A 15,843-nucleotide genomic window follows, 5' to 3' on the forward strand; every position below is an offset into this window, starting at 1 on the left:
GGTGCTTGTGAAGCACCTACTGTGTGCTAGGTGCTTCATAAGTGCTCATGGGCCTGCTTGGCGAATGGATGTTGGACTCTATTGCCTGGCAGTGGTTGACTCAAAGCTACATTCCTCAGACAGAAATGGGCAACTGGGTGGGAAGATGGGAGCTGGGGGCTAGTTAGGAAATATTGAGGGGTTTGGTGTATGTGTGTCTGGAATATGAGCCAGTGACGGGAGCAGCTTGGGGGACCAAGGATCCAGGCTGAGACAGGCTGAAGGTAGTCAGCAGAGGCAGCAGCCTGTCTGGCTGAAGGGATTCTGAATTAAGAGAGCGCCTCCTTCCTGCTGGGGATTTGGGCACCAGAAAACCTTGTGAGATGGTCATATTTGAAGGTTCTTTATGTCTTGTCAGATTCTCTGGCTCCTTACTCTTGGATTGTGACTGTTCTGGTCGACTGGCCCCAGACAGATTTGTGAAAGCCGTGGGGAGGGAGGAGCCTCTTCTTCCGAGCCAGCTGCCTGGGTCCTGATCTCAGCTCTGCCATCTCCTAAGCTGTGTGTGACCATGGAAAGGTTACTTGATCTCTGTGCGTCATTTCCCTCATCTGGAAAATGGGTACAATAGTGACATCTGCCTCACGGGGTTGCTGTAAGGCTCAGGTGAGCTGATACCTGAGAAGTGCTTAAAACAGAGGCAGACACACGTTACACGGAGTGGAAATTGGGAATGTTGGTCGTTACTGCGTTTTTCCCGTCCTAAATTCCTTGCTCGCCCAAATCCCAGGGCATCGACCTTGGCCACAGTGTTCATGGTTTCCTTTCCATCCACACCAGGTCTTGACCAATAAAAGTCACCTCTGGATCGAGAAGGAAGTCTGGCGGATGGAGATCTACCTGTCCCTGGGAGTGCTGGCCCTCGGCACGCTGTCTCTGCTGGCTGTCACCTCACTGCCATCCATCTCAAACTCACTCAACTGGAGGGAGTTCAGCTTTGTTCAGGTAAAGTAGTTCTGTCTCTGCTGGTGAGCCTCAGCGTGGCCCTGGCCCTGCCTCTCCGGTGCAAGCACCTTCCCACCCACGCGCCGCCTGGGCTTTCGTAATCTGTGCAGCAGAACCGCTCACTCAGGTGCCCGGGCCTCCCCAAGCCTGGCAGGCTCACCCAAGTCTCCTGATAAAGGGGCTGCCTGGGATGAGCTCATCCTCGTGACACCGGGAGATGCCAGATTTAGGCATGTGTAAAATTCAGACAGCAGAAGGCTGAACCCTGGACTACACATTCCCAGTATCTACAATTCTTGGGCTTCCCAAACAAAATCCCATAATACGTAGTCACTGGACGTGTCACTGATCTGTCTGGGCAGTCAGTGAGCCCTTGGGTGAGCCGAACCGCCCAGCCAGCACCCTCAGCTGAACCCGGCCCTGTTGTTTCCTTTAACCTCTTGATTCATGCAGAGTGGATGGGAGGTGAGATTAGGACCTTCAGTTTATAGGAAATAAAACACAGCATTTCCCAAAGGACACCATTCATATTAAAAAGGACATGTAGAGTCAAACAAATCTGGGAGGGCTTCCCTGGTGGCGCAGTGGTTGAGAGTCCGCCTGCCGATGCAGGGGACACGGGTTCGTGCCCCGGTCCGGGAGGCTCCCACATGCCGCGGAGCGGCTGGGCCCGTGAGCCATGGCCGCTGAGCCTGCGCGTCCGGAGCCTGTGCTCCTCAACGGGAGAGGCCGCGACAGTGAGAGCCCCGCGTACCGCAAAAAATAAAAAAAATAAAATAAATCTGGGAAAAGATTTGCTTCCCGCTCAGCGAGTCACAACGCACTTTCACAAGTCACAATGCACAAGGAAGCAAACCTTGTTAAGCAGACTTATTTCAGTGTTGGCGTCCTCCCCCCACCCCCGTTTTTCTTTCACTGTCTACACTCCACAGAACACACTTTGGAAGATGCTACTAGTGGCGAAGGTTCTTCATGCATTTATTCATTCAGTGTTTATTGAACACATACTGCATGCCCAGCGTCCTGCTAGACCTGGGATGCAAGAGGCAACGAGACAGGTAGAGCCACGCTTTAATTATAAGGACCACTGAGGCAGGGACATTTTTTACATTCCTTTGGCATCTCCCACTGTTCTCCACACAGAGCACGTGCTCAGCCCCCAGGTGCTGGCAGGTTAACTCATCCCCTCCATTGATGGGTGCTGACTAATACTGGGTTCTGCCATCCATATGGTATCAGGGCAGGGAACAGATATCACACCCACCCCCGATGTCAACAAAAACTCTGTCCCATATCGTCTCTGTGCAGCAAGGACACAGTATGGGATTCCAAGAGGGACACCAACAGGGCAGCGCTCTCATGTAATCCAAATTAATTATCCCTCATTGGGGATGCATGCGTACCCTAGAACAAAACAGAGTTGTGGGTTTTTTGGGGTTTTTTTTAAGTGTGTCTGTTTCTGAATCTCACTGGCTCTGCTCGTCTCGGAAGGTCTCTGGAGGTGTGCTCAGGCCTGACACATGCCGGCAAAAGGGGGAAGAAAGAATTTTATCTGCCACTAATCCTCACGTGTCGCACCCCCAAATCTGGGATTTTCGTGTTCCTGCCTGGAGTATGCTGGGGTGCAGAGTTTATCCACAACTAAAACAGACTGCAGTTCGCTCCCCTCACCGGAAAGTTGCTCCCTTAAGCAGCTGTAGATTACAAGCTCCAGCTCCAGCTGCCAGAGAAAGCCGGGGAATTTGGTTTTGTTAGCAAAAGCTGACCGGGACTCAGCAGCTGTTCTACTTTACATACTGAAGAGTCGAAATACAAATAGGAAAGTCCTTATGCTGCTGCAAGAAGAGGGGGGTGGAAAGCCGAGAGATGGGTAGAAAGACAGGGTTTTACGTGAGGTAATCAAATGCCCACATTCTGTCCACAAATGCTCTATCTCCCTGGAGTGCTGATACAGAGGAGGAGCCGGCACATCCCAGCTCTGTAACCATTAGCAGATCACGTGCGCTCCCGAGCCTCACTTTACACTCTTGTAAAATGGAGTTAGTTCCCTACAGATGTGTTGTGAGTCACTGTGCAAGATTATGCGTAAAAGAAAAATACAACGCAATTTGCTGTGATTCTCGGGGCATGTAGCCACATTTCCATGACCTCTGACTAAGCCACCCATTTCTGAGTCAGTAGGAGGCAGCAAGAGACAGGCAAGAGACTCCCACCCAGAGCCGCAGAATGGTCTGGGGCAGTGTTTGCAACTGCAGTTGACACTTGTTGGTGGGTTATGAAATCAATTTTGGGGACCACAACAAGCTTTTTTTGCGATACGCGGGCCTCTCACTGTTGTGGCCTCTCCCGTTGCGGAGCCACAGGTTCCGGACGCGCAGGCTCAGCGGCCATGGCTCACGGGCCCAGCCGCTCCACGGCACGTGGGATCTTCCCGGACCGGGGCACGAACCCGTGTCCCCTGCATCGGCAGGCGGACTCCCAACCACTGCGCCACCAGGGAAGCCCACGACAAGCTTTTTAAACATGAAATAGAGTAGAACGTCTCCAAAATGTCAGAGTTCTTTACATGTTCTAAGCATAGACATTTTTCAGTTGTATCAATTCAGTAGTTATATATACATATGTGGGCATACTTCATTGTGTACTGGGCAGTAATGAAAATGTGATTCTTAATGTGAGCCGCCATCGAAAAGTTTGAAGTCACGGAGCTCTTGGAGAAATGCAGATACCCAGGACTACCCTTGACCTGTGGACTCAGATGCCCGGGGTCGGCTCTGGAGTCTATTTTTATAGGCTCCTTGGGTGACTTAAGTGCACGTGATGCAGTATGTGACAATCTCTGGGGTGGGGGACGCAGGCTATGGAGCCAGCAGACCTGGGTTTCAGTCCCAAGACCACCACTTACCAGCCCTGCACCACTAGACAGCTCCTTAGCGTCTCCAAGCACCTGCATCCTGACTCGTCTGTATCCACCTCCTGTAGTCACTGGGAGGATTTGTGCTGAGGACATGTATACGTGCACCCAATAGTGGCTGTACAGGTTTTGAGGTGAGCTGCAACCTTCTCCTGTAAGGTGAGCGCTGCTTTAGAACAAGGAACTACCTGGACCCCATTTCCTTTCCCAGCCACGAATGACTGCGACAGGTCACCAGGGCTTAGAAAGTGGCTGTGGAGACACCGTGGTTCTCAGTGGGCCTGGCCTGACCCCTGGGTCTGTAATGATTTATTGAGCTAAAAAGCCATCAAAACAGGGCGTGGGTTCCACAGACGTGACTTGTGCTTACGTGTATCCTTTTGTTCCTGAGGCTGTTTTCGAAGTTTTTAATTTGGGGTTTTGTTTGTCTGGGTGTTTTTGTTCCTACTGTTTTGGTTTGGTTTCGGCTGTGCTAACTGCTCCTAATTAAGCCAGTTAAACATTCTTAGATTGCCAACTACCCAGGTCGGTGCAGCTCCGCTGGACAGAGAAATTAGTGTTTGGCTCTTAGCACCTTGGTTCTGCCCCATCGTTAGAGGAGCTTCCTGTGGCCTTGCCCACTCCTGCCACCTGCCTGAGATAATAACAGAGCCCTGTTCTGACCCCAGCTTTGTGAGCAATTGTCCAAAGCCCCTTCCTGCCGCGGTAATGGATCACCACCAGCAGCCACCAACAACCTGGCTGCTTCTGTTTTGCTAACAAGCTTACATATAATAAAATGGCCCTAGCTTGTAGTGGGCGTTATTAATTGCCCCGTGAGGATGCCTCCCTTTCTTTTGGCTTCCTTTGACTGTTCTGGGATTTTTTAAATTGTTCCCAAGGAGAGAGAGTTTTAGGGAAACAAACTTGCTGGACTCATCCAGGCTTCCCATTGGGATTGGAAAGTCAGAAGGCCCTTTGTTACTGGCTGGTCTTTGGGGCCTCCTGCCATCTGGAATCACCATGGGATTCTGGATGGCAAAGGGAAGAGGTTATATGGGCAGGAGAAGGTCTTCATACTCTCCCAGGGCAGGTCTTGTTTGCCCAGCACAATCCATCACTCTCCAGATTAGGGCAGGGGACAGTGGTGAACATGGGCCAAACACTGGAGCCCCAGGGCATGTCACTGAGGGAGGTGCTAAGGCCTTTCTGGGGCCACCAGGACTCAGTTCCCAGGCCTGGGTGGCTTCTCACTGCTGCAGCATCTGGGAGAGCTTCACGATGCAGAGTGTGAGCCCGTTCAGGCCCTCGATGGGTCTTTGTCTGAGAAACAGAAAGGACCGGGTCCACCCCAATCAAATAGCCTGGGCAGAGGGACCTTGAAGACTTCTGAACCTGAAGTTAGAAGGGTTCAGGTGATAAGAGTCTCCTAAATTAGTGGTTCTTAGTCCTGTCTGCATGTCAGCATCATCTCTGAGCTTATAAAAGCTACCACACCTGAGCTCCAATCCCTATCCAATTTAATCCGATTTTCTGGGACCGGCGCCTGGGCATTAAGATTTTTCCCGTGCTCCCCAGATGATTTTACCACGTAGCCAGATTTGAAAACCACGCCTCAGGCCGCTAAACTCTCAGGGGTAAAAAGGCACGTCCCAGCCATCCTCAGCAAAGCCCAGTAAATTCGCCTGAGTGAGGGGAGCAACAGTTTGGGACTTGGAAGCTGGTGGGGGAATAACAAGGTTGTTGTCAGGCTAGTTCAAGATTTATTCCTGATGGTCAATGCTGGGGCCTTTCCTTCCCCCAATTTTTTTTTTTTTTTTGCAGTACACGGGCCTCTCATTGTGGCCTCTCCCGTTGCGGAGCACAGGCTCCGGACGCGCAGGCTCAGCGGCCATGGCTCACGGGCCCAGCCGCTCCGCGGCACGTGGGATCTTCCCGGACCGGGGCACGAACCCGTGTCCCCTGCATCGGCAGGCGGACTCTCAACCACTGCGCCACCAGGGAAGCCCCCCAATTTTTTTTTTATTGTGGTAAAGTAACATAACAAAAGTTATCCCCTTAACCGTTTTGAAGTGTGCGGTTCAGTAATATTAAGTATATTCACTTTGTCGTGCAATCATCACCACCATCTATCTCCAGAGCTCTTTTCGTCTTGCAGAACTGAAATGCTGTCCCCGTTAAACACTAACTCCCCATTGCTCTCCTCTCCCAGCCTCTGGCAGTTACCATTCTACATTCTGGCCCAGGGATGTTTACTGCCTCCTACAGGCACCTTATATAAGTGGAATTATCCAGTACTTGTCTTTTTGTGACTGGCCTATGTCACTTAGCATGATGCCCTCAAAGTTCATCCATATTGTAGCATGTGACAGAAATTTATTCTTATTTAAGGCTGAATAGTATTCCATTGTATAGAGATACTACATTTTGCTTATCTATCTGTCAGGGGACACTGGGGTTGCTTCTACATTTGAGCTATTATGAATAATGCTGCTGTGAACATGGGTGTATAAATAACTCTTCAAGACCCTGCTTTCAGTTATTTGGGGTGTATGCCAGAAGTGGGATTGCTGGAGCACATGGTGATTGTATTTTTAATTCACTGAGGATCCTCCATTACCATTTTCCATAGTAGCTGCGCCCTTCTAACATCCCCACTAGCAGTGCATAAGGGTTTTAATTTCTCCACATCTGCGCCAACACTGGTTTTCTTGTTTTCTTAATAGTAGCCATCCTACTGGGTGTGAAGTGATTTTGATTTGCATTTCCCTAACGACGAGCGATGTTGAGCATCTCTTCATGTGTTTATTGGCCATTCGTATATCTTCTTTGGAGAAATTTCTATGCAAGTCCTTTGCCTATTTTTGAGTTGGGTTGTTTGTTTCTGTTGTTGTTGACTTTAAGAGTTCTCTATACAGTCTGGATATTAATCCCCAATATTTTCTCAATGCTGGGGACTTTTTTAACCCCAGTCTTCATTTTCAATAGATCAGAACTTAGAAAAAGTTGGTGTGGTTCAGAAGTTGCTACGAGATTTGGAATCTTGATAGACGCGTCTGGAGGTGACAAGGATTTGGTTACACGTGACTCACAGTCAAAGAGGCTTCCGTTTGGGGGCTGACCGTTTGCACATGACACGTGAAGTAGCCGTGGATAGGAGCATAGAGCCAACCATGGCCTTTCCCAACAGGCTGTGCTGAGCCAGGAAGTTGTTAAGGATGTAATAAACATATCCTTTAAGTGGTCACAAAGCCAAAGAGAACCAGAGATGGCGGCTAGGAAGGATAGAGACTGGGATCTCTTAGCAGCTAGTATTTTGTTTAGGGTCAAAAATGTTATACTTGTGCCCCTGTCTACGAACTTGTAGGTATAGCCATTACTATTTTTAGTAAAAGCATTACAAACAATTCTTCTGAACCATGTCCTTCCACTTACTGAGGTTCACCACCCTGGTGTTTATACTGGAGAAGGTGTAAGCACCCCCCATGCTAGGGAGGAGTGAGAATGAGACATGGTAGCAGAATCAGACCCACTTAGAGCCGTGTCTGGGGGGAGTGCCAACAAGACAGTGTCCCTCAGCCAAGCCCCTGGATTGATGCTGACAAGCTGGGCTGGAAGGAAATCCAGGAGGCCTGATTACAGTTCCTCTGTGGAAAGCTCAAAACCAACCCGTAAAGAGCACCCCGAGGTATCGTCATGCTGCCACGTTTCAATTAAACCCTTGCAGTGTCTCGTTGGAGAAAATGCAGATGTGTTCATCGCTTGATGGGTCACTGCTATCTTCATTCCTTGTGTAATAAACACAGGTCTCTCCCGCCCGGAATCTCTCGGTGCCCTGTGCCCCTCCTCTCGACCCTCCACGAGGTCCTAACCCTGGCTGCCCTCTGCTCTGCACCGCTGCCTGCCAGGTCTGGGGGCTGGAGAATGCTGCATCTATACAGCACTTTCCCTACAATTCTGACTTTACTTTTGTAATCACTTCCTTCTCACTGAGGCTAATTAAGCAACTTGCCGAGGGTCACAGTGTCAGTTGAGACTAGCACCAACAGTAGAATCCGGAAGGCATCATTTGTAGTTGCAAGAAACCCTACGTGCAAAAGATTCCCAGAGGCTAGAGTTACAGATCATCACTTCCTGGCTATTTTTCACACTCACACTTCCCATAGAAAGTCATGATTGTATAGCACATGGGGTGACAAGGAGCTGCTCATGGCTGGAAGTGACCCACAAAAGCCCACACCTGGCTCAAGGGGCAAGATGCTCTGCCACACGACGGCTTGGACCATTTCCATTTGGATCTGTGATGGTCTTGATCTCCCCAGCATCACTAATCTCCTTCCGCGACAGGAGAGTAACCCTGGCGGGGTTTGTACCTGGGGCGTTCATAGCTCAGAGCATGGGCAGGAGGTGAGGGACCAGCACCCACAGAAAGCATCTTGTGATACTGTGGGCTTGATATACAGTGTCAGGACAACTAGCCTGCAAGCCCTTGTGAGTCACCTTCACTATTGGTGCCAGATCCATGTGCCAAGTAAATTTTTCCTTTGTGCTTATCTTTAAACCAACTTAAGATCTACTCACTTTTTACCCTGGCCGTATCTTGTGCCAAATATTATCTGTGAAATTATGATTTTGATATGCTGGCCGACACATTACTCTGTACACATGAAAAGATACACAAAACTAGTAACATGTTTTTAAACTTCTTTAAATTTAATTACATCTTAAGTCCTCTGGCAGCCACCAGAGTTATGAATAATACAGTTTGGGGAAAGCATTGGATTTTTTGTTTCTGTTTTTTAATAAATTTATTTATTTATTTATTTTTGGCCTGCGTTGGGTCTCTCTTGCTGCTGGGTCTTTGTTGCTGCGTGCGGGCTTTCTCTAGTTGCGGCGAGCGGGGGCTACTCTTCGTTGAGGTGCACGGGCTTCTCATTGTGGTGGCTTCTCTTGTTGCGGAGCATGGGCTCTAGACACGCGGGCTCAGTAGTTGTGGTACGAGGGCCTTAGTAGTTGTGGCACACAGGCCTCAGTTGCTCCGTGGCATCCTCCCGGACCAGGGCTCGAACCCGTGTTCCCTGCATTGGCAGGCGGATTCTGCCACCACCAGGGAAGTCCCCCAAGCATTGTTATTTTACTAGAATCCTTATGAATCAATGACTCCTTATATACTTTGACGTATGAGCATTGTTCTCTTGGGGAAACTGAGGCTCAGAGAGTTTAGACAGTAATAAGATCACCCAGAGAGTGAGTGACGGGGCTGGGATTTGAACACAGAGCCCTACTAAAGCTGCCCTCCTTCCTTCCCCTCTGCCAAATAAGCAGACGAGCCATTGGTAGGATGGCTGTGTCCGTCCCCACCCTGACCCTCATTCTAGCCTTCTTTTCTCCGGCAGTCCACTCTGGGCTTTGTGGGCCTAGTGCTGAGCACCCTGCACACGCTCACCTACGGCTGGACCCGCGCCTTCGAGGAGAGTCGCTACAAGTTCTACCTGCCCCCCACCTTTCACACTAACCCTGCTGGTGCCCTGTGTTGTCATCCTGGCCAAAGGCCTGTTTCTCCTGCCCTGCTTCAGCCGCAGACTCTCCAAGATCCGGAGGGGCTGGGAGAAGGATGGCGCCGTCAAGTTCACGCTGCCAGTGGGCTGCGCCCTGGCCCAGAAGACAAGCCACGTGTGAGGTGCCTGCACCCAGCTCCGGAAGCCAGACACAGGCAGGACAGCGCCCAGAGTCTCTCAGGACTTCTCGCCTGTGATCATGTAGGACACCAGGATTACACACGGATGGGTGGGTTGAGGTCTGAATTCCTGGGACGTGTGTGGTAATATTCAGAATGACCACACCTGTGTGTGATATGTATGTCCATATGTATTTCATATATATAACAGGATTTGCAATTATACTTACTTAGCTAAAAGTTGAGTCCCTGAGATTTCAACCTGTAGATTTAAAAGCAAGTGTCAGATGTTAGGAGAACAGCAGCTCATACTACTGTGACATTTACAGAGAGATGCACAGACTTTTTGCACAGAAAAGGCAGTGAGAGGCTTGCACTTTGGTGGCTTCCATCCACTTGTGCACCTCCCCCGCCTGCCCCTTTTTGCTACTTTCCCAAGGCTTTTGCAGAACTGGGGCTCCAATGGTGGCAGGACAGACAGGAGCTCTGCCTGGAGCCCAATTTGGGTGCACAGGGCTGACGATGTCACCAGTGAGCAGGGGGTTGCAGCTCCCTTCTTTGGCTGCAGCAGGAGGCCAGGCGGGATTGCGGGCACTGGGGGTGAGCCTGTGTCTGTCCTGGGTGCCCGCCTGAAGGTCCATCCTTTGCCAAGGTTGGGGGATCGGAAGGGGGAGGGATTGGACCTGAGCGTGCTCCCCCCTAATTCTCCCCGGAGCTGGGAGATCTTTTTCTGAAAGTCAGAAGTCACCACGGCAGCTGCAATGATCCTCCTGTGGGAGTGTTTGAAGTCACCTCCTTGCCAGAACCACTAATGAACCCTGTCTTGAGAACAAGTGTAATTTCTTTCCTTCCTTTAAGTTGGTGATGCCCGTTCTTTAAACCGCTGTGCCTTCTCACCTTGTAAATCATTAGTTTGAATGTCTCCCAGGAAGGCCTAGAGCAGACCCTTTAAAAGTTGGTTCAGGGGGAGGGGAAAACAAGACCCAGAGCGCTGAACGTGACAGCCCCGCCCCCCTTGGGACTCCATCCAAAGGGCTGAAGGATGGATTGTCCTCACTGAACTGGTTCTGTGGAAGGACACTGGGACCTCTTCAAATACCTTCTGCTGCTACCGGGCAGAGAGCCTGCCTTCCAAGCACCCTGAAAACCACACTGGCTCAAAGTTCCTCCCAATGCAGGGTTATGTTTCAAAATAGCTGGAAGGGTCTTTTCCTCCAAAGCCACAAATTTGAAACACTGCTGCTCCGAAGCACAAGAGGCCTGCAGGACGTTGTATCCTTGAATCACATGCCATCCCTGACTGATTCATACTGAAACTGTTTTTTATTTCCACCTGTAGAGAGAATCAGCTGTTCTCGGTCTGAGCCCCCAGCCCATGGCAGAATCAGGATGATGTGTCATCTTTGAACACAGAGGGGCGCGGCCCTGATGGAGGACATCAGTGAGACGTACCCAGGATGGGGTGTTGGTCACGCTTATATTCTTAGGTCTCCTGGGCCAGAGGGCATCTTAGGATGGAATAGAGTCAGCTGGCAAAAGCTGACCCAAGAGCTCATGGCTGTGAAGCACATTAGGGTCCTTTAGCGAAAAGGGAAAAGAGCCAAGTGCAAGCATATCTCATTGGGCCAGTGACTGATGGAGGCGAGGCAGTGCAGGCAAAGCTGCCTGCTTCCTGCAGATGTGTTCCATCTGCAGCTCAAAGGCTGAGCGGCACAAGCTTGCCTCCCAGGTGGGGCCCTGATGGAGTGGCAGCCTTGGCCTCAGAGAGGCTTGCTGGAAAGGAGGCGGGCAAAGCAGACATGTCAGCATTTGCTTGACAAAATGGGGGCTCATCGATTTCCTGCTGATAGGAAGCAGGGAGAACATGGGCAGCTGGGATCCACCAAGGATATCAACCCCGGTCAGTATTGGCTGCCCTTTTTCTCTGGCCCTCCCCAGGCCCAGGATGTTTCCTTATACCAAAGATGCTGACACAGAGCCAAGTTTAATGTGCTCCCTTCCCTTCCCCGCTCACCCGCTGCCGCAGGTGCTCCTCAGGAGGGGACAGGTGCAGCAGAGGACCTGGCCACCCCCAAACTGTACAGTCAGCTCATGAGAGGCAGGGTGGGCTGTGTGCTTGGCCTTGACCTGGTGTCTGCTGCTGTCCCCTACCTCATCAGGCAGCTGGCAACAGCACCCCCATGAGAGCAAGTCACTCCCTTACAGCCTGGGAAATTCTATGTGCCTCTGGGTACAAAAGTGCCTGAACCAAAGTGCTCTGGAAACCCTAAATGCCATGGTCTGAGGTTGAACGTTTAAAATCTATGCTATTGGAACTGTTTGTGTATTTTGTTTTTACCTTGTAGAGCTTGTCGGAGAAGCAGCAAAAATAAACACCTAACTTCCCGTGAATTTCAGGCTTTTATTTCTGTTGCACTGATCACCTGCCCATTCATTCGTTTGTTGGCCTGGTGAGCCTTCTGATTGGAGTTTGCTCTGAGTCAGGCAGCGTGCAAAGGGAGCACAGAATGATCTGGGCTAGAGCTCACCTCTGAGGAAGGGACATGCAGACCTGCAGAGACAAGGCCAGTAAGGATATGGACGAGATCCAGGTGACGAAGTGCCAGGATATGTGAAAGGAGTACCAGGAAGGCTTCCTGGAGGGAGCAGTAGTGTCTGTGCTGTGATCTGAAGGCTGTGGCTTTAATGTAGGTTAGAGCAGCAGTGCCTCTCGAACTATCACGGGCACAGGAGTTGCATAAGATCTTGTTCAAACACAGGTTTGGATTCATGGGTCAGGGATGAGGCCCAGAGACTGTGCATCTCTAATAAGTTCCCAGGTTACACACATGGTATTGATCCTCAGACAGAGTAACAAGGGCTTAGACAGCTTCCTTTGTCTCTGCTGTGCTATAGTCTATGGCCCACAGACCAGTGCATCTCTGCCCCATTAAGCTTCCTCTGGACTCTGGTTCCCTGGCTGCCCTGGTGAGATATGCCTCTGTATACTACTGCTGCTGCTGCAAGCCCCTTGTTCTCTTAAAGGCAGAGGGAGAAGACACTCCACCAGAGCCACAGCCTTGCACTCTGTGTGCTCCATGTAGGATGCCTCCAGGTAGACCCACACATCAGCCCTGGGTCCACCAGGAAAACAGGAACTCTTCACAGAACACCCACCTGTCATGCAGTCAGTTGCTTTTCTACTGAAGCAACCAGAAATGTCGTACTGTACTGGGAAATAAGAAGGAAACCTACATTCAGAAAGCAGTCTAGTGACTAAAAACCATTTCTTGGGAACAATAACCAAAAGATGGCTTTGCCATTTTGAGCCCATGAAAAGAGTTTTCCAAAATAAGAAACATGGCCAGAAAAACACAACAAATAATTTTCAAAAAGAAAAAAACAAATCTTGTGCTTGAAGGTTTGTTTTTCTACTCTGCATCCTCCCACGCATAATGCTGGGAGAGTTAAGTTTAAAAAGAAATGATAAAATCAATGAAAAAGTATCCATTATTTTGGTAGTTCACATAAGAACTAAAGAGCAACCAAAATAACTCATATTAGTTAAAGAGAAGAATTATCATTCAGCTACTTGAAAAGCTGAATCTGTTTCAAAAGCGATGAAGGGGGACCCTTGGAAGTACAGAAGCCCACCTGCCCTGGATCTCTTTAGAAAGAGGAAGTTGGCATCACTAGAGCAGAAACTCTCAATCCCACCAGACTAGCACCAACTTTTTCTAACATATATGTTGAAAATTCCTTTCTACTAACCTAAGACGAAATTCAGAAATAATATAACCTACTTATGTGTGTAGTTTTTTTTAATCAATATAAGGTCTTGATTCAAATATAAAGTATAAATAAATCCAAAATCTAATTTACACTAACATGCATATAATACTAATAATGAGTAGTAATTATTATAAGTAATAAACTTACAATAAATAAGTTGGTATTGAGAGAAATACAACGATATTCAACTAAACACTGTTGACCCTCTTTATAAATGACATTTTAAATAAAGGCTAAAGAAGTGTAAGAGAGTGTGTGTGCGCTCACGTGAGTGTGTGAAACAGTGTTGAATCCTATGGAGAAGTCAAGTAGGGTGAAGACCAGTAAATGTCCACAGAATTTGAAATATGGAAACTTTAGGGTAAGAATTTCAATGGAATGTTGGGGATAAAATCAAGATTGGGAATGAGTGAGAAGTAAGGAAATGGAGGCTAGTTCTAGATACTCTTTTGAGATTTGGCTGTGAAGTGGGGGAAGAGAGGATTGTAGATATAGGGGGTTAGAAGGAGAGCTGATTATTTGTTTCCCATGGTTCTGACCTGAACCTGTTTTAAATGTTTCTGGAAAAGAACAAGATGACCTGGAGTGGTTGAAGATGAGAGAGAGAGAGACAGAGAGAGATCAAAGTCCTAGAAGGTATGGGAAGAGATGAGGTCCAGAGAACATGTGGCTTTAGCGAGGAGTGCCAGCTTGTCTTTTAAAATTAGGAGAAAAGAATAGGGGCCAATGAGGGAAGGATTTACTCCTGGTGATGTAAGGTGTGGAAGTTCTCCTCTGATGATGTCTATACCCTTTGTAGAAAAGTAGTCAATGCCATCTGTTGAGAGTGACAGGGAAGGAAGTTGTTTTGGCCCTGAGGGTTGAAGAGGGAGGAGAAGTTTAAAAGTAATTGTTGGAGAAAGTGAAAGAGGACCTGACCAGAGAAACATGGTAAGATTAACCTAAAACAAAACACCTTGTTTAGAACAGTTTTTGTCTAAGATGAAACATACTAATTGTGTTTCTTGGAGAGTGTGCAAAGTAGAATTTTTGTTCAGTTAAATTCTATTTTCCCCCACCAATTTCTGTAATAGTTCCAGACAGTTTATCTTAGTTCACTTTGATCTCCAATAGTTACTCAAAATGCTTTGGCTTCATTTTTGCTTTCTCTGTTCAGAAATGAACAGTCGTAAATGGAACCTTTGATGTACCTGGCAACCAAAAGCTTCCACTGCTAATTCTCCCATAAAGTGAATAATCAACCCCTTGTTTATTGAGTGTTGATTTTATTTATTGGACCAGAAACCTAGCTTATTTCTATAATATCCATCATATGAAGAGCCTACTCTTGAAAATCTAATTTTACCCAACAGTTGAAACTTTTCCCCAACTAAAGAATTTATTAGGGCTTAACTTCCTGAAGAGTCTATCTGTTATAAAGCAAGTAGTTCCTGGACAAAAAAACAAAACAAAACATACTTTTTAATACACTGCTGAACTCTCAGGTGATTTCAAGAGAAATCACCAGGCAGAAAATAAATGGGAATACACATGCACATGCAAATAAATGAACAAAACAATGCTCTCCGTGGCTCCTGGCAGAAGCAAATTTAAGTCCTTTCTGGAGAACAGCAAACTCAGTTCAGATTAACCAAATAGGAACTCAGTATCTAAGATCCACAAACCACAGGGGAGAATCAGCAGAAACACAGCTCCAAGGAAAAGAATTATCAAAATAGAATAATGATATACTAAATATCTAAGGAATTAAAAAGTAGAGTCATGAAAATAAGTAAGCAATGAGACACTATGAAAGGACAAGGCATGATGAAAAATAGAACCTTCAGAAATGAAAAACTGTTGGAAACAAATCTAATTTGAGAGATTTAACAACAGACTAAAGAAAATTAATGAATTCTAAAACGGAGCTGAAGAAATTACCCAGATTGCAAAAAAAAGACAAATGGATTAAAAAATATAAAAGGTTTAAAAGACAGAGGTTAAAATAAAAAGATTAACATGAAAATAACTGGAGCTCCAGAAAGAAAGAATGGAGGAGAGGCAAATTTTAAAAAATAAAGGCTAAGGATTTTCCAAAGGTAATAAAGACTGAAATCCAAAAAACCAGAAAAAACAATGCATACCACCAAGCAGGAAAGCAAACTTTAAAAATAAAACCACACTTAGACACACTAAGAAGCCCTTAAAAGCAGCCAGAGAAGAATGACAGATTATTTTAAATTGTGAAATTATAACAGACTTCTTAACAAATTAATGGAAATCAGAAAATAGCAATCTAATATCTTGAAAGTACAGAGAGGGAATAATTGTCAACTTAAAATTGTAAATCTAGAAAAACTGATTTTCAAGAAAGAAGGAAAAATACAAAAATTTAGAGAGTTTACCAATAGTTCTTACCTAAAGAACTTCTAAAAAGTATACTTCATGTAGAAGGAAAATGATCCTAAAGGGGGAATCTGAAAAGCAAGAAGGTATGGTGAGTAAAGACATGGTGACTGTGAAGGTAAATATAAATAAG

The 15,843-nt window shown here is 47.4% G+C and overlaps 1 protein-coding gene across 1 annotated transcript in view; it reads left to right on the forward strand.

Moving 5' to 3' along the window:
• STEAP3 (STEAP3 metalloreductase) overlaps positions 1 to 11,945 on the forward strand; it is a 42,887-nt gene extending 30,942 nt beyond the window's left edge. Inside the window, 3 exon segments of the mRNA XM_032637868.1 lie at positions 820 to 984; positions 9,274 to 9,381; positions 9,383 to 11,945. Coding sequence (XP_032493759.1) covers positions 820 to 984; positions 9,274 to 9,381; positions 9,383 to 9,556 — 447 coding nt within the window. The 3' untranslated portion in view covers positions 9,557 to 11,945.
• Positions 11,946 to 15,843: the final 3,898 nt, after the last annotated feature.

This window comes from Phocoena sinus, chromosome 7 (genome assembly GCF_008692025.1).
Source record: "Phocoena sinus isolate mPhoSin1 chromosome 7, mPhoSin1.pri, whole genome shotgun sequence".
Taxonomy (NCBI): Eukaryota; Metazoa; Chordata; class Mammalia; order Artiodactyla; family Phocoenidae; genus Phocoena; species Phocoena sinus.